General features: G+C 41.9%; 2 protein-coding genes across 3 annotated transcripts in view; one reads left to right on the top strand and one right to left on the bottom strand.

Moving 5' to 3' along the window:
• Positions 1 to 5,871, top strand: part of farsb (phenylalanyl-tRNA synthetase subunit beta) — a 21,625-nt gene extending 15,754 nt beyond the window's left edge. The window contains exons 17-18 of the mRNA XM_028572825.1: positions 4,321 to 4,468; positions 4,887 to 5,871. Of these exons, the coding sequence (XP_028428626.1) occupies positions 4,321 to 4,468; positions 4,887 to 5,652 (914 nt within the window). The 3' untranslated portion in view covers positions 5,653 to 5,871. The remainder of the gene's footprint in view (positions 1 to 4,320; positions 4,469 to 4,886) is intronic.
• Positions 5,872 to 6,852: 981 nt separating this feature from the next.
• sgpp2 (sphingosine-1-phosphate phosphatase 2) lies at positions 6,853 to 17,685 on the bottom strand. 2 transcript variants are annotated; one of them, XM_028574168.1, is made up of 5 exons: positions 17,458 to 17,685; positions 15,522 to 15,665; positions 10,312 to 10,491; positions 8,143 to 8,232; positions 6,853 to 7,505 (listed from the first exon to the last, which is right to left on the bottom strand). In XM_028574168.1, the coding sequence occupies exons 1-5, from the start codon at positions 17,554 to 17,556 to the stop codon at positions 6,960 to 6,962; spliced, it is 1,059 nt and encodes a 352-aa protein (XP_028429969.1). In that variant the 5' UTR covers positions 17,557 to 17,685; the 3' UTR covers positions 6,853 to 6,959. The 2 variants fall into 2 exon arrangements, with proteins under 2 accessions (XP_028429969.1, XP_028429968.1); XM_028574167.1 differs by lacking the exon at positions 17,458 to 17,685 and adding an exon at positions 17,341 to 17,446 and having other exon boundaries at positions 15,522 to 15,683.
• Between the last annotated feature and the right edge of the window lie 1,586 nt (positions 17,686 to 19,271).

The following is a 19,271-nucleotide window of genomic DNA, read 5'->3' as shown; positions in this document are numbered from 1 at the left end:
ATCTAACTCCCCATCACTCCCAGCACAGAGAGAGTGAGGGGCTGAGGGAATACATGTCAGCTGAGTTTCCTCCACTCAGCAGAGGGGAAAAGGGATAAAATAGCGAGTCAGGGGATCAGAAGTGGAGGAAGAAACCACTTAAGAGGCAGATGCCCGTGTTTCACTCAACAACTGTGTCCAATGCAAGGTCTTGGCCCATACTCTCTTCATCAGGAAAGAGTTCATGTGTCTCTTTGTTCAGTAATTAACCTCAAGTGTTCAGCTTATATGTATTTTTGAAGGTTAGTAGTACTGTTGTTTTGTTTATTTAAATCTGCAATAATAATAATAATAATAATAATAATCTTTTTTGGTCACTTGGGCAGCAGAAACAAGCGAACACATTCACAAGTTGATATGGCATACTTGTTTATTTATACATCCAGCAGTTGCAGAGAAACATCATTCATTTGGAGTCATGTTTCTGTCCACCTCTTTTAGCTCTGTTTTTGGTCTCTACCAACTCCTGGGGAAAATATCTGGCTCATTAGCTGCTAAATGCTCCACCATGTTCACTGGCGTTATATAATGGAACCCACGCAACTTCTAGGCGAGACCCGCCTACTACCGTTTGGTGCTAAGCAGGTAGCATACAGCTGATTTTTAGAACTTTTTTTTCTGAAAACAGCTGCCTGCCGAAAATGACTATAAGAGCAGTGAGAGTGAACCAAAAAATGCACTGCAAGTTAATTATATAACTATATAAGTTAATATATGTATTATGACATTACAATGCAAGTTAATTGCATATATATATATATATATATATATATATATATATATATATATATATATATATATATATATATATATATAATTTATTTATTTATTATTGTCAACAAAGTCCACAACCAAAATGAAATGAACCTACTAACAAGTATTGTCTGTGTATCTATAGACTGATATATCAGAAACTATTAAAAACACATAAATGAGCCACACTGTTGCACTGGGTGACATGTTCCTTAATTACTATAAACACACACACACACACTTTGACTCAATGCCACATACGGCGTACTGCTGCTGTATATACTTAACAGAGCAACAAATGTGTACAGTGCCTAGCCATTTTTTAGTCTTGTTTTCAGAAATGAAACTTCTTGACATGTATGTCTTTAGTAGATGTAAATAGCAGAGAGGTCGCATGGCATGAAAATTTCACTTTATGAGGTTTTTTAACATTAATATGAGTTCCCCCAGCCTGCCTATGGTCCCCCAGTGGCTAGAAATGGTGATAGGTGTAAACCGAGCCCTGGGTATCCTGCTCTGCCTTTGAGAAAATGAAAGCTCATATGGGCTGATCTGGAATCTTCTCCTTATGAGCTGCGGTGCAGACGAACGAGACTACGTCACCTCTGCAGCTTGTTCAAGTCACAGTGTGTCACGGCAATGCCGGTAAAGCGGTCCTAAATGCGGTTACAGAATTCAAAATTTCACGCAGACAGCGTTTGCTGCAATATAATATAATGGTGAGATTGCGGTGCATTTAACGTTATACTTCCGATTCCGAATGAGACAGGCCAGCAGCTTTCTCTATGCCCTGGTAAATGACTGACAGGCACAAAAGCATTTTCTATGCCCTGGTGACAGACTGAGATTGGAGGGCAAGGAAACTTTATTTCTATAGTACATTTCAGCAACAAGGCAATTCAAAAAGCTTTACATTTAACATGAAAGAGCAATTAAAAACGGTCTAAAATAGAATCAGATACAAATACAAGAATAAAAGTTCCAGTGCAGTGTAAAAAAATTAATAATTATTTGATTTAATAGGATGTAGGGACGGGTTTGGTAAGGGAGAGGGATGATGTTCTAAATAAATAGGATAAATAGGTTTGCTATTATTTTTTACAACTGAAATGGTCTTTGTTATTACAGAGGGAAAGTATTGTAAAAAGGTTTGTGTGCCAGCATTTTGGATTCCCGGTGGAAATGCTGCAGATACAGTATTAGGTCTGAAGAGATTTATTATACAGGAGAGAAGCTATTTGAGTTTGTGGCAAAACCTTTCCTTGTTTTTCATTTTGTGTCTTTCAATCCCAGTCATATTTTATCATTGAAGTTTTCTTTAAAATAGCATTAAAATTTTGTCTTGTTAACCCAATATTGTGTCTCGTCTCGTGAGCTGAGTGTCTCGTCACACCCCTAGTAAATAGGCTTGGGACTGAGAGACACAGACACACTGGGGAAGTCAAAAAACATTTAGAGGGCGGACTAACACATTGATGGTTTTGGTCTTTTCATGGGATTTTCTGACAGTAACCAAAAATATATAGAATATCGTCAGCCTTGTTCTGTACCTGATCGTCCGAGGGCTCGTGTTATTTTTCCCACTGGAATTTTGGTTTGTCTGTTTTAGACATGTCACCGCATTCTCATATATCTACAATTACTTTGGTGAGCACAATGTTATCATAACCAACAGAAATGATGACCGTCACTTAAAGTCACTGATACTAACAATCTATTTAGGTGTGTTAGCAGGTCCTTTGTGCAGAATGAGGCCTTCATTTCACTGCAGGTTTTTGTTGCTTCAGTAAGAACCTGTGTGAACTTTCTGTCCAGTTGTCTCAAATAGTCCTATGGCAAAATGTTGGCAACATCAGCCAGTTATATTGGTTATCTGATGCAACTGTCTAATTCTCCTTTCCGCTGAGAGCTTTGCTGAAAGTTGGAGGAGAGTGGGCGGAAAGTGGCCTGGCTCAAGTGTAGGATTCTCATTGACTGATTGGTTATTTAAGATGTACCAGAGCTATTTATATAGTTGCCATGGCATCCTGCTCATGGTACAAGTAGATGACGTGTGAACCGACGCAAGCACATTCCACCGATTTTAATACACAGAACAGGCGACCAAAATAAATGATAGAACTTTCAGCTTCATTTGAGATGTGTGTGTGTATATATATATATATATATATATATATATATATATATATATATATATATATATATATATATATATATATATATATATATATACACACACACATACATACATACATACATACATACATACATACATACATACATACATACATACATACATATACACACACATTTTAAAGTACAGTCCATGTGTTTGGTAAGCCTTCATCCATAGTGATGAGTGAATATCTAAGCAGTGGGCACTGGAACCCATTCGCAAGGCAGCGTGGGAAGAAGCAGTGCACTCTGGGAGAATGCCATGTCTGTGTGTGGGGCTGTTGTCATGGCAACCTATGTATCTTGTTAAATCTCTGACAAGTCCGTCTTTCTGTCTGTTTGCATGTTGGTGTGTTTGAACAAAGAGATCCTTTCACATTGACTGTACATACTAACCATCAGATTTTAATCAGAAGGAGAAATGTGTGTATGCAAGTGACCGAGACAGAAAATCTAATTATGATCAAATGGCCTGCAAAGGTAGTTGCTTTAGAGTAATGACCTGTGGCGTTTTCTACCCTGTTAATGCTTTGTTTTTCACTTCTTAAAGGGCTTTCCTTTGAAAAAATGATGTTGCACAGGAAGTGATGCCTTTTAAGTTTTGGGTTTGTTTGGAATAAATGTAATTAATAAACACTGCTAACCATTGATCACTAATAACCAATGTGGGTGAACAAATGATTATCAAGAGAAAATCAAGGAACAAGAAAGCCAGCACGGTACCGCCCACACTGTATGATTGACTCATGATCTCTGTGATATGATGAGTGCTCATCACCAAGGATGTCATCAATACTTAATAGAAAAATGAATGCTTCTGCAAGTGCACATACATTTTATAGTGTGCATGTTCCAAATATATAGTGGCAGAAACATGATCTAAGAAGCAGCCAGATCAAACCGATGGCATGTTAGATAGTAACACACTGGTCAAAAATAGTTTGTCAGGAAGAAAACTGAAGGTGATAATTGTTGTTTTAGAAAAGGAAGCTACAAAAGGGTGTAAAGTTCCCTGGCAGTCTGGGCTTTAGTAAGAGAAGAGGTGCCAAGTGGAGGTGTTATAAAATTCACTTCTCACTTAAAGCAACACCATAGATTCTTTTGTACCTTTTTAAAAAATGTTTCCAAAATCGTATAGTTGGTTCATACACTTGTAACAGGGTGAACGGCACTTCTGCATTCGCTATATCGGCTATAACCGTACTATGCAAGTTTGCCAGATCGGGTAGCGGATCTGTAGATCAAATGAGACAAGACATTTACGATGGCGGTAATGGACAATTCCGCTTCCAACCTGTAGGGTTAAAGTAATGATTAATTCCCTGTGTTTCTCTGTTTTCTTTTTTCTCTTAGATTCCACCTTTTTCCCCGGTCGCTGCGCAGAGATCTTTGCCCGTGGAAAGAGCGTAGGGCGTCTCGGGGTCCTCCACCCGGATGTCATCAACCGCTTCGAGCTGACCATGCCCTGCTCGGCCCTGGAGATGGACATTGAGCCCTTCCTGTGATTTCACCTTCCTAAACTACTACTCAAAAATACAAAGAAGTCAGACAAAAACAGAAAGCAATGAGATTCATGGGGAAAATATATGAGGCTTGAAATTTGTCAAAAAAGATGACAAGTGTTTGGCTTTTGTGGTTGAAGTGTGCTGCAGATTATCAGCTGTTGCATTAGGAAACTAAAGGATAAAGAGTATGTGTAGCATCATTATGTGCTGCCATTGTGTTTTATAAATTATAAACAAGGCTGCAGAAGAATGAAAACTTAACAAGACTCTATTGTGTTTTCGCTGTGAATGGTGTGCATGGGCTCGTACATGCATGACTGGTCTTAATTTAGGTTACTTGTGCTTTGGGGTTAGTGCATGGTAATTCAACTCAGTGACTCATTACCTGTTGCTTTGTTGCCTTGGTTCTTCCAGTGGCCACACTGCAGAAACCACGCTCACACATGACGTCCCCATGCAGGAAGTCATCAAGCACAAGTTCCCCACGCAAGACGAATCTTCGCAGGCCCTGTCATCCCGTCCAACTTCCACAAAAACCGCGTTTGGCGACATGAGGACAGCAGCCGGCCTTAAATCTCTCAATGATTTTCTGGCAGACAAAAGCTACATAGAGGGCTTTGCGGCGTCCCAGGCTGACATGGCAATGTTTGACGCCATCCCTTCTGCTCCCTGCTCGACCTTCTGCCACCTCATGCGCTGGTATAACCACATCAAGTCTTTTCAGAGGGAAAGAGCCAGCCTCCCGTCAGCTAAGAGTCAGTTTGTCCTCCCAGCTACGACAAACGACGCCAGCGACGACGACATTGACCTATTTGGCTCGGACGACGAGGCCGAGAGCGCCGAGGCGGATAGAATCAAGGAGCAGCGCCTCGCTGAATACGCTGCCAAGAAGTCCAAGAAGCCAGCTCTCGTCGCCAAGTCCTCCATCCTGCTCGACGTCAAACCCTGGGACGACGAGACGAACATGGCCGAGCTGGAGCAGCGCGTCCGCAGCGTCAGCATGGACGGGCTGCTGTGGGGGCAGTCCAAGCTGGTCCCAGTGGGCTACGGCATCAAGAAGCTCCAGATAGGATGCGTGGTGGAGGATGAGAAAGTGGGCACGGATCTGCTGGAGGAAGCCATCACCGCCTTCGAGGATTATGTTCAGTCTGTAGATGTGGCTGCCTTCAATAAGATCTGAATCATACCGGCAGTATGAAATCCCTGACGATACCATCTAATGTTTTCTGGTGTTTATAGGTGATGTAATATGAAACACAGTTTTCAACCACTATTCCAACATCCATATAATAAAATAATGAAAGCTCAGGTTCTTCATTTGAAAATACTGTTTATTCTTTAATACAAGTACAACATATTATTGCCTTCAAACATCAAATAAAGCCTTTATAACTTCTGACTTTCTAGCTTTGAATCTGTTTTTTTTGCAAGGAACGTTTTTACAGGCACAGGTTCATTACACAGACTTCCACTGTGTATGTTGATGTTCACTGTCAATTCAAGGAGAAATTGTTGCAGCCAGTATGAAACTGAGCTGTGCCGGATAACAAGCTGTCTTGTAAATTAAGTCTGACAGGTGCTCCAGCATTCCTTCAGTCTCTACTGTAGCAAAGGGAGGTTAACTCTTTCATTACTACACTGCTCCTGAACATAAAATAACCAGGCCCATATGGTGTAGCAGATGGCCTGTTCTAACCTGCCAAGTAATAAGACTGTGGGGGCGGGTGGGTGGGATGGGTGCCATTGAAATGAATTTGCCAAGTTTCAGTTTTTGATAGGACTATCCTGACTGATATGTGCATGTCTGGCTCAGGGTGGGGCTCACATGTGTGGACATTTTTTTGGGTATTTGTTGCTTCTGTAATACAGAACATTCCAAAAACAGTGTTACAGCCTTGACTACACAATTCCAATAATGATCAAACTGGGAGTCATAAAAACGACATTGCTATGTGAGCAAAATATTTATTTGCTTTCTGCTCAGCTACAAGTACCCCCTTGTGAATTATTCCCAGCTGAAGCTCACTGTATAAGGTAATTTGATTAGAGCTGCAAAGATTGATCGATTAGTTGTCAACTATTAAATTAATTGCCAACTATTTTGATAATCGATTAGTCGGTTTGAGTAATTTTTTAAGACAAAAGGTAAAAACTCTTGATTCCAGCTTGTTAAATTTGAATATGCTCTAGTTTCTTCTCTCCTCTGTGACAGTAAATTGAATATCTGAGTGAGTTGTGGACAAAACAAGACATTTGAGGATGTCATCTTGGGCTTTTGGGAAACACTGATCCACATTTTTCACCATTTTCTGACATTTTAGAGACCAAACAACTAATCGAATAATCGAGAAAATAATCAACAGATTGATCGACTATGAAAATAATCGTTAGTTGCAGCCTTAAATTTGATACACATTGAAATAAATATGAGGTACATTTTTGTTACGACAAGTTCAGACAATTATACAGCAGTCTTGTGTTAATAGGTCACAATAGTCCCAGTAGAATGAATACTTTATTGACCAGTATAGAATTGACAAGTCCAACAACTGTGTATGTGGAAAACTTATACGGCACTTCAATCTCTCTTCTCCTCCTGGCACTGTCGTCATTTTTTGCCACTCTGTACCACAAATACAACACCTGCAGGCTCAGTGTTTTCATAACCCGCCGAGTTCCCACTAACGCTAAAACTCCCACAATGAAGCGGGCAGCACCTAGTGCCAGTGCATGTGCTGTCAGTGTGGGTAGGGGTACAGGTAGCACCCCCTGGGGCTCAAAAGTCTGCCCTAGTTGCTCATTCACCCAGTATCCCACAGAGCACCCGGCCCCTACTCCTAGAATGGTGGTGGTATCCCCCCGTGTGGTGGTGTAATGGTCCAGCTCAGGGTATGTGTAGCTGAGGAAGAGGGGCAGTGTCAATGCCGCAATGGGGGAGATGTGGCTGGTGAGCTGGAAACGGTCAAAGGTTTCCCAATATGGGTAGGTGAGGAACATGATGACAGCTGAGATTAAAGCGCCACAGATGACATCCTGAAAGCAGAACAATGACAATATTTTACCAGGAGCGCTTTAAGCAATAGGTCAAAATACACATTGTGAGTTAGACAACAAGATCAATTACCACTCATACGTATGTGTTATTTAGTGAGCTTCAGGAGGTGCTGGTAGGTGGATTTTGGTACCTTCGGACAGAGCCATGCTGGCTGTTTCCCCATTTCCAGTCTTTGTGCTAAGCTACGCTATCTGGCTGCTGGCTTTAGCCTTGTGTTAACTGACAGATTTGAGAGTGGTATTAAACTTCTCATCTGACTCACAGCAAGAAAGTGAATAAGCACATTTCCCAAAATATCACACTATTATATTTTGTATAGTCAGAAAAAACAAAAATCCTCATTAAGCTCTGTTTTTAATCATGAGGTTGCCCTGATAAATGTGTACTTAAACATAACTGATTTAATAACATAACCTCACATTATGGCGTCAAGATTTGTACATGAAATAAAGGGAACATTGTGTCACACAGTGCCTGCTGAATTAAGAGTATTGGTTCAAAGCCTAAGCCAGACAGTTTAATCAGACACATATGAATTATGAAACCTGAGTTGAGTGTGAATGTTTTATGCATGTGTGTGTGTGTGTGTGTGTGTGTAGGTAAGGACTAGCATACCAAAACTGAGTGCATGCCTGTGTAGAGGCGGCTCAGACACACCAAAGACGACAGCGTCAGTGCAATCAGTAGACCCACCTCGAACTGAAACTGTGACACAGAAACACACACAAAACCATCACAGCGTCCGGTATGAAGCTACCTCACACACACACACACACACACACACACACACACACACACACACACACACACAATGACAAACACCACTCCCTGATTAGGGTTATCAAATCTGTGAAAGTAGAATGGTATGGGTCACGTCACTAAAATTCTTAACATTCCTCTGTGAATACACATTTGTCATTTGTTTTTAAACCTTCCTCCTCTTTTTCCTGTAAGTTGGTGATCAAATCATCCATTCGTCATCCTCTTAATGGCGACGTGTAAGTCCTCTCTCTGCCACTTGTCCATTCTGCCGGGTTGACGTACTGCCCGTCATCAAGTCACTGCTCCTTTATTCCGCTACTGTCTCTCCATCCTTTCTCCACTCCTTCCTTTACCTACGGCGGCAGGTTTTGTTCCCCCCTCCATTTCAATAACAGTGAGAAGAGAGGCCTTGTGTATTCATTCACCTCCTCCACCCTCCCCTCCTGTGCCCCCCTCCTCTCCGCCTTTTTTTTCTGTCTTTCCCTGTCTTTTGCAGCTGGAAGCCTATTCACTGGTAGTTCATGAAGAGAGGGTTTTTTGAATGGCCACAAAGGATGCCAGGGACAGGAGGGGGTCACTCTGTGATTGACTGTCGTAACCTCCGACCTGCGCCGGGAAACGGGTGAGCTGCCCCGAGGCCTTGTGGCTTCAGGAGCCTCTGCAACAGCCCGCTACTCATCCATAGCAATGCATGTTTTTTCTTTCTTTCAGGGGAATCCTTGAGGAATTTCTGGTCACAGTTAAGTGTTCTACTGTACATAGGGTGTCTGGGGGTTGAAGAGATGATTTCTCGGACCTTGAGAACGGCACTGCAAGAAACTTGAGGCAAATAGCTGAAATGACGTGACCATAAATCAGGCTGACAGCTGCCGAGGCTGTAAACTACTTACTGAAGGATTCAGCATTCGCTCAATTCTTCATTAAAACACAGTGCTTTATAAAGACAGCCTATGGTTGAGCCACTGAGTGTTTTATTGACTTGGCAGTAGAGTGGAAGAGATAAAGAGGGGAAGAGTCAGGAGGAGGAGGAGGAGGAGGAGGAGACGTGGACTGACAGTCATTGACTCAGTCGAGTCCATCAGGAGACCAAACAGCGGCTCGACGGGTGTGGCTGACGGTGACTGATGGTGACTGCTGGCCCCGCCCCTCCCAGCCCATTGTCCAACAGCTCAGTCAGGACTCGGTGATGGACAGCGGGGCCACTCCCTTCATCCCACTCAGCTACCAGTGAGCTGGCTGCCATCCACAGGCTCCCACTGCCTCAAACTGTTCTGAGTGAAGCTGCTCACATGGGTCGACTGATTAAACACTGACTGGTGCCTCGGCACCAAGGATTGCATTAATTTCAATGGCATTTTAATAGCGCTGTTAATGAGATACCTATTGTCATAACTACAGGTCAACATCCACTTATCCTAAGTTTCATAGCTCTAATGGGATGTTAAGTACATCATTTGCCGTCAGCAATGGCGGTATTATCTTTTTATAGGGATGAGTCAGGTAACCATCGACTATAACAGTTTCAGTAATAATATCACAGTTGCCAATTAAGAAACAATGTACAGTAGTTGTTATCGCCATCTCTAAATATCAGAGTGATGTTGTAGCTTGTTGAAGTTGCTCATATACCATCTAACTTGGTTATTATTGATTAAAATCCTGACACATATCATGGGGCAATAATGGTATTGTGTTTCCATAATCACGGTAGAGATTATGTATTTAGATTTTGAAAGTAAGACAAAATGAACAAATCATTTAAAAACTTGAGCAGGAAAATTCATTTTTGACTTTTGGCAAGAGTGTGTGTGGCAGTGTGTGACCTGTTAAGGACCCGAGCCAGCTCCATTTGCTAAGAAAGAGAGTGCGAGATGCAGATGAATGCGTCTCACAGACCAGAATACAGTACACTACGTCATTAAGCAATTTCACATTTGTGAGTAAGTGTCTGTAGCTCACAACTGCCAAGAGTACTTTTGTGCTGGTTTACTGTATGAAATCATAGCTCGCAGTGATGCTCACCTGTATCCTGGACGGAGCGCTTAGTAAAACGGTGAAGGAGATGGCGGTGGCGGCCATGGCGTGGGTGGAGGGCAGCCCGTATTCGGCATCAACACGTGTCTCCAGCTTGACCACGGGGGGGGAAAGAGGGCGAGGCAGCTTCAGCGTATCTTTCATCACCTGGCCGATGTACATCACCAACTGTGAGAGGAAGCAGGGTCCCACCAAATATATTTCATTACTGTATATTCAGAGGTTTGTTTTTTAATTTATAATGTTTTATCAATGTCGACATATTCTTAGAAAAAAAACGTACTCTGAATTGATACAATATTCAACATTCCAATCAAATTTCACACTTGTTTACATGAATTCTGTTGAAATAAAAAGTTTAAATAAAGTGTGAAACAATCTTGCTCTTTGAAGTGCCTATTAGAACAAATATGGTATATTTCTGTTGCAACATTAACGTATTTAAAGAATGCAGGGAATTTAAATGGTATTGTTGGCTTCATCATCTATACCTGAAATGGTTAAGTCTACAGCATCATTACAATTAAATAGCTGAAATGACTACAGAAGTATGCTGCAGTGTGCTGACTACAAAATCTGAAATTAGAGATGGAGGAAGACGATAATAAAGTAATGAGTAGAGGAAGCAAAATCCTGATCAGGCTACGCTCTAAAACTAACCACACAGTCTTATAAATAAGTAATCACCATTCCTACTCCACAAAAAATAAAAAAAGAACTGCACAAGAGTGGAGACCCATCCTGGTATGAAGTGCATATGCTGCAGTCGTACAGAAACTAAATCTATTGTGAGGAACTGAGAGTTGAAGAAAGGGTTTGCTGACACAGCGTCTTCAGCTGGCGGGGTCAGACAGAGAGCTCTTGTTTGTGTCCAGTGGTGGTGTATAGGTATTGGTGTGTGTGTGTGTGTCCTGCCAAATGTGCTGCCTATTCTCTTTCATGAGATCCCCAGCGGCCCTCGAAGGGGCAGCCTGCTCCAGCTCCACGTTTATTTAAAGCTTTGCCTTGTATATTTAATGAATGGCTGTCCAAGCGAGGCACAGGGAGGCAGCACACAGAGAGAGCGAGCAGGATACTAATGTGTGTGTTTAAGGGAGAGAATAGAGAGGTTGTTATTACCATCTCTACTGACACTGTAATCAGGAAATGCTTGTTGTTACCATGGCAAATCAGATATTAAAGTTTGCCAATCGCTGTTAGTGCAGCGACTTGAAGACATATAAAGCACACAGATAGAGAGGGACAGACAGTGACAGAGGAAGAGATGAAGTACACAAAATGGCCCAGAACAGCTGTTTTTAAACAGATTATTACATTGTCAGAGTTTTTCCTGCATTTAGGAATTTTTGGCGTCCCCCCAAAGAGGTTTTAGCCAGCCCCAAAGGAAAATCACCAGCACCAAAATGATAAGAATTGTGAGAAAAAATAGAAATTCAAAGCCTCCCAGTGATTTTAACGGTGTTATTTAAATATTAATATTATTTTTTAAAGCAGTTTTGTTGATTGGGGTTGTACTTACTTAAGCGTAATCAACATTTTTGTTGATCAAATTGTCAGAAATAACAGGAAAATGCCGATAGATTTCTGTCAAATAAGGTAACACAGACTTTTACTGTACGCTGACCGATCATGCTTACTGTTGTGCTTAGCCAACTCAACACTAGGCAACTCACACCAAAACAATCTAAATTGATAAATAGCACTACAGGTAAGAGGACAAATGTGTATTTTTGATTTTCGGGGGTAACTGTCCCTTTGAGGTGCAAAAGTATATGTATGTCCACAGGTAGAGACAGTATGCTAAATGAACATAAACAAAAGGAGAGAATGTGATTAATCCTTACAACAGTGTCTTATTCTTTCCAAAAGCTAAATCGTTTTTTTCATCTATCCTGCTCCACTGGTACTGCATGAATATAAAGTTTGTTATTCCAATATTTGCATCTACCTACACTGTAGCCGACCTACACACATGCACCCAGCCAGAATAATTGGCACCATGAAGTGGACAATAAACAGAGGACAGACAATGGTGAACTCATGTAGCACGTCTGATCCCATCCATTCACCATGACTGTATTCATCCACTGTGCTCCCCCGTCTGCCTTCGCACAATGAATCTGCCTAACAGTTCAAGTGCTTGCATGATACGATACCCTCGTCCGACCCCCTGCACACCATCCCCACAAACATTATATTCAACTGCCTCATGAGCCAGTGTCTCATTGGTGTCTTTGTATAAGTCACATCAAAAGGACTGAGCGAGAGATGGCCTGGTCAGATTAAGGGAAGAGTTAAAGACAGGTCAAGACACACACAAACACACACACACATACACACAGACAGATAGTTGTGCTTGGGTGTGTTTTCTCGTGAATAAGTGTATTGATCGAGGCCAGTGCAGCTTTGGACTTTGATTTGTCAACATGTGGCTCAGAGAGTGTGTGTGTGTGTATATGTGTGTGTGTGTGTGTGTGTGTGTGTGTGTGTGTGTGTGTGTGTGTGTGTGTGTGTGTGTGTGTGTGTGTGCGCGCGCGGAAAAGGCTACCGGTCACTGTTTGTATGGAGAAAACACACAATATGTTTGTTTTGCCCCACAGCGACATGATAAATAGGTTACTAACTGTTACTACTGATTTGGTTACTAGTTCATTTTTTTGTGATGCGTAACAGCCCAAGGTACTTGAAAATAAAGTTATGCTGATAACATAGATTTTGGAAAGCTACTCCCCAACACTGCTGGTGATAATAAATTAAACTGTTAGGGTCAATTCTCAGTGACATCCAAATGATCTGTGCACACAAAACAGTAACATAGCTGAGAATACAACACATTTAGCTTTTAAGATCTTAGTTTTTAACTGTAAAGCCACTGGAAGTTTAACTTTACTGACTGTAGAACTCGTCAATAGCACATAATAGATAGCAAAACTCCAAGGCACTCTCTTTAGAAAAATTAAAAAAGCTTTTATTGTTATGGCTTGGTCATCTCAAACATAATAGAGGTCCATTTGTGCAATAGGTATTTTGGGAATCATGCTGCTGCCTGCTCTCTTGAACCAAGAATTATTTTCTGCAGATAAGTAAGAGTTCTTCTGTATTTTGACTGTGGAGCCAATATACCAAATCCCCACAGCATGGTTCCTTCAATTGAGTGAGATAGCCTTAATGAGGCCAGTTTTAAAGTTGTGCTCAGCCTTCACTGGCCTGCTCATTGACTTACAAACCTCTTGTGTTCTTGAAACTTGCATATCTTTCTTAGAATATTGCTTTTGCAGAGTTTTGTACATTTTTTGTTTTGCTGAGGTGGGCATTCACTTCTCCATTAATACAAAAAAAAGAAATTACAGCAAATGGTTTTCAAGCACTCTAAATGTATAGAACAACAAGTCTACTGTCATGGTACATTTCCTTTTACTAGTGCAGTGCCTGGTCAAAACGTGCCTGTGAGTGAGCTCCATTAACACTATGCTAATATAATCTATACCTCATGGCTTGTTAATCATTTTTGTCAATGGTTATTTTTGTTATGGTTATTTTCAAACACTTTGTGGCAGTTATTATGCCACATCGACAGGATCAGGACAGGACAGGATCCCACTGTCAGTGTCTTTTAATTCACAGAAGGACAAATTCTGATGTCCAGCCTTTATGACTGATGGCTGATCCAGGACTAAGTCCATATAGCTGAAAAGGTTTTGTCTCCTGGAAATAGAATGAGCTTGGTAATTGAATGTGACCATCATCTGCCATCATTAGAAAAACACTTAACATGCATTTCCTTTCTAAACATTATCCACATCATAGTGCATGCCCTCTATGTACAACTTGAGCTTTTTGATATTCCAAATAGCACAGTAGGTTCATGATTTGCATACCACTATGCTACAATAATACCATACAACACGGCAATGTAATTCATGACCATATGGTTAATGACAGTTATTGTTTTCTAAGTCAACCAAAGGCACCCTGCAAGTAAGGCAACAGAGAATACACACAAGGTGTCTGTGTGTGTGTGTGTGTGTGTGTGTGTGTGTGTGTGTGTGTGTGTGTGTGTGTGTGTGTGTGTGTGTGTGTGTGTGTGTGTTTGTCAGTTAGTCATGGACCTGTAATGTGTTTGCTCATGCATACAAGTTTTAATTTGCATGGATGCACTTCAAACATTGGCATGAGTTTTGAGTGTGGGACAGAGACAGAGGAGAGAGAGACAGAGAGAGAGAGAGAGAGAGAGAGAGAGAGAGAGAGAGAGAGAGAGAGTGCACAGTCCTCCATGAGCCTTAGATAACTCCACCAGCACAATGGCAGGGTACTGTTAAAGTTAGGAGTGCCGGGTGATGCGCCCCGAGGGCTGACAGACCAAATGTTTGGTCCAGAGAGAGACAGCTCAGTGCGCTGATGAGGCCAATAAAACACTCTGCTGGTAGACTAGGGGGAGGAGAACACAGAGTAAAGCTAGTAATGTCTAACTAGAGTGAGGGCAATGAGTGTCTTTAGCAAGCGAGGCGGGGAGTGTGAGCATCTGTGTGTGTTGGTGTTTATGTGAGTTTAGAAGGAGTTCACACAGGGGCCTGGTGAAGCCAGGATGCCAGAAGAATAGTGTATCTTCCCCTGGGGGCCAAACAAGGGGTTCAGACACAGGGCACCCACCAAGCGCTCGGGGCGGGGACACAAAGGGCACAAAAACACACTGCCCATCTCACACAGTGCGGGAGTGAGGGTGTATGGCTGACTCTGTGTCTATAGAAGTGTCAAATACACTCCTTCTGGCGGGCCTGGTTCTAGGCAGGGAATACTCCGTCTGCCCCACAAACGCCAGTACCCTCCCTTCTGGGATTACATTTGGCATTTTTTTAGGCTCTCTTGTTGCAATGTGCTGGATTCTGTCAGAATAAACATCTAAAGGGGATATCCTAGCAGTCTTTTTCCACTAATGTGTCCCCACGTGTGGCCTCTCACCATATCAGGCCTGGGGATATGTGAACATGGTGGTGTCAGAGACAGGTCACTGAAAGGGGGAGAAGGATGAAAGGAGGTTGAAAGGTGAAGTGAGTGAGATGAGGAGCAGAGAGAAAAGAGTGGTGTCTTTGTGGAACAAACCGACATCAGACTGAAGAAGAAGAAGAAGAAGAAGAAGAAGAAGAAGAAGAAGAAGAAGACTGAAGTAAACACACATTTTCTCTCCAACTGTGACTTACACACCACATGTTGACCAGGCGTCGGCACAGGAATGGGTCCAGGCTCCAGTGTATGCAGGGCAGACAGGTGATGTAGAAGATTTCATGCCCCAGGCCTGCCGAGAAAAGGAAGAGGAAGTGCAAAAGCCAGTTCCTCACCTCATACTGAGGCCTGCTGCAGCCCTGCAGGGAATAAACACAGATAAACACAAAATATGATAGGACCAGGTGCCTAAAGATAGCTCCTGGAACGGTATCACATCAGATTACATCTATCCGCCACACCTGTCACCTTTTTCACAGCTTACATTTCATCATTTATACCAGCCAGCAGGTCAAAATGTATTGAATTTCTCTATTCAAATGGTTGAAGTAGCACATAAACAAATACCAAGTCAAATTTAGTATTGCACTTCCATGAGTTAGGGGACTCCCAAGAGACAAATTAGAAAAAGAGTGGTCAAATATCGTTGCAGCAGAGGCAGAGACGTTAGTTTCTATGCATTAAGTTCCAAAAATGCTGGATCCTACATTTCCCATAATTCAACAGATTGGCATCTTTCATTGGATGCCCCTGCCTCATAAATCCCCACTTCTTTTAAACCTCACACCTCAGGTTTGTAAAGCAGACTTTCTGTAATTGCAAGCCCAGCCTAAGATAACCCTGATGACATCATTATGACGTCATCAGGGTTCACAAAGCTCTTCTAGAGCCATAAAACATTATACAACAGTTTTTAAAGGCTAAGTAATCCTCATAATGAGTAAACTGCAGTGCCCCTATAAGACTTTAAAACTTATCCATCTAAATAATGTCATAGTTTCTACATGTATATTTGCTTAACTTACACCATTTAGATTTGCTTTTTGTTTGTAATATACAGGATTATTTTTGCAGCTATTGGAACTTCTTACTATTGCAAGTATTGTAAGAAATAAATATCTTATTGCCCTTTCTGGATTAATTAATATAAAACATGCTAAACAACACCATCCATTGATGTGATCCTAAAGTCCTCCAGAAAGTAACTTGACTGTGTTCATCTTCCCTTACAACAACCTAAATACATTGTTTGCCTACGGAAAGGGAGACACATCCACACTACTCCGTTTTCAAACAAACAAAAATGATCTCTGTCCACACAGGCGAAAGCCCCGTAGCATGTAGCCTATAATAAAACCGCTCCACTTTAGAAATGACTTCCATCCATATAACATGTCTGACCACGCATAGCACATGACCATTGGCATTGGCATTACACTGGGCATGCGCATGCGTGCCGGTATAATAGTTAGATGGGACAACCCCCTCATTTACGCAAGTCGTTTCAACTGCATGGTCGCTGGTTGGCCTACCAGAGTTAATAGATTCGGTCACCTATGAGAAAGAAACAACAGTGGCGAAAATAATTTTTTTCAACTCAAACAGATATCAAGAGATATGCATTTTTTTTAACAAAAAAGCCTATTAGTGTGTATGTAGCATGCTGCTGAGGCTACAGAAGAAGAATGTAAACATCCCACACAGCTGAGGCTCTTGTGGCTGAGTGAGACACCCAGACAAACCAGAAAAGTCAGTCAGTTTAGGCCATGTTATTTACACTGTAAACCTGGGGCGTGTTTAACTCTCCTAGGTTGCAAGAATTCCATGCAAACCAAAGCTTTACCAAATGTTTGCCCATTTATTCCTTTTAATTAATCTCACACGCTGTGGGAATCAAATGCAAATAGCCTTACTCCAATAGCATTTTGGTTTCCATTTAGAATTAAAATTACGTTTTAGGGTCCAATGCATTTAGGCCTATATGATAATACCACATTTTCGCATTAGACGACTTACAGCAACAGCACATCCATTCTCCTTGTAGTTTGAATTATTATCCTGGTGGTCCCATCTTCCCTTCAGCTGTCCACGTGGTACGTCGACCGGGGTTCCACTCGGAGCGCTCAACCTCACTCGGCTGTGATGCGCGGCTTCGACCAGGAAGAGTCCGCAGCGTCTCTGGAACCGGGCCACGAGCTCCGAGTCATGGAGGTAAGTCAGGACCTTCAACATGTCAGGTGAAAGAGACAGAAGCGTAGGAACAGGATGCCGTGGATGTCCAGAGCAAGAGAAGTAATGGAAGGTGATATTTGCCCAGGTAAGGCGCAGCTGGCTCCGTACAGGTGTGGCTGCTGTGCGCCACAGGTGCGCAGGGGGGCGGGGCTAGACCGAGGAATATGGGTCACTATGTCTTGAGTAGTAGTAAGTTTGTCTGACTATACTGGGATGGTTCAGCTGTAATCACAAAGTATTTACAGCGAACGGAAGTAAGACTTATTGTAGCCTGTATGCAATGTGTCAGGTCAATCTTTACATTGCCGAGAAGAACTATAAGCAATGTAGCTATGAAGTTAGGGATATGGTCCAAAACCAGGCTGCTGTGGGATTCATTTATATTGTTTAACATGAGTTATGACATAGAAATATTGATAACTGACCATATAGAGCCAAAGTAGATAGTCTAGTTAAAGTGACTATATAACTTTAAAATGTTTCTGAAACTGTGTAATGTTCCATCTGATGATCATAAATAACCTGTAACAAACTAACAGTGAAAAGAATGCTATTGTTATATCGTTTTTATTAAAGGTCCCATGACATGGTGCTCTTTGGATGCTTTTATATAGACCTTAGTGGTCCCCTAATACTGTATCTGAAGTCTCTTTCCCGAAATTCAGCCTTGGTGCAGAATTACAGCTGCTAGAGCCAGTCCCACAATGAGCTTTCCTTAGTATGTGCCATTTCGGTGTCTGTAGCTATTGAGGAGGAGCGAGGGGGGGCAAGGTGGAGAGTGGGGGTGTGGCCTTGACCAATTGCCACTTTTCTGGTTTGAAAGCCATGATGTCTCTCTCTCATGGGTGGGCCAAATTCTCTGGGCGGGCAAAGCAGCGAAAGGGGAGGTAACCTTGCTCCGTATGACCTCATAAGGAGAAGATTCCAGATCGGCCCAGGCTGGAAGGCTTGGGGAGGGCATATTAATGTTAAAAAAACTCATAAAGTGATATTTTCATGCCATGGGACCTTTAATGTCTTTGCCCAGGTCCAATTTTTCCCACAAAGTCACAAAATGATTTGCGGCAGGTAGACGGTGCTACAGAGCACACATTCTGAAAGGTCACAGATTTCCTTGTAACACCGGAAAAGCCTGTGTTATTGTATCCAACCAGGTAAAGGGTACCAGGAGATTTCTTTATATAAGCCTAATTGTATGCTTTTTTTATTTTAGAAGTTATCTGTTGTAGTTATGGCTGATACTGGGGCAGGGCGATCACAGAAAAGAAGGAAATTAAATGAAGAACAACTAAAAGCTTAAAGGACAAGTGAAAGACAACATGTGAAAACCTGAGTCACACTCAGTCAGGGCTTTCAACAGATGGAGACAATTACGGGATTGTAAATTATTCAAAATCAACCCCGACTTGCGCCTCAGGTATGTAATATGTTTATTTCATTCATAAAATAACTTTAGATTGCGCGATGGGGTTGTTTTATTCCTTTAAGTCTGTGTTTGTGTTGGCCTACTATTTTCTTTTCACTTGTCCCCCTGTAGTTGTGTAAAACGTCCGTGGGTTTCATGAAATGCGTTATATAAAGCTAAGTTATTACTACGTTGGTTGCTACAACAATCTCTTAATGCTTTGGCTCGTGACACAGTGACAGTGATACCCGGTTTAGCTCACAATACATCCAAAGTAGGCTAAGTTACCGTATGCAACACTGGAAATGCA

This window comes from Perca flavescens, chromosome 3, assembly GCF_004354835.1.
Source record: "Perca flavescens isolate YP-PL-M2 chromosome 3, PFLA_1.0, whole genome shotgun sequence".
NCBI classification, from domain to species: Eukaryota; Metazoa; Chordata; class Actinopteri; order Perciformes; family Percidae; genus Perca; species Perca flavescens.
Note: the sequence above shows the minus strand (reverse complement) of the source record. Positions and strands in the feature narration are given on the sequence as shown.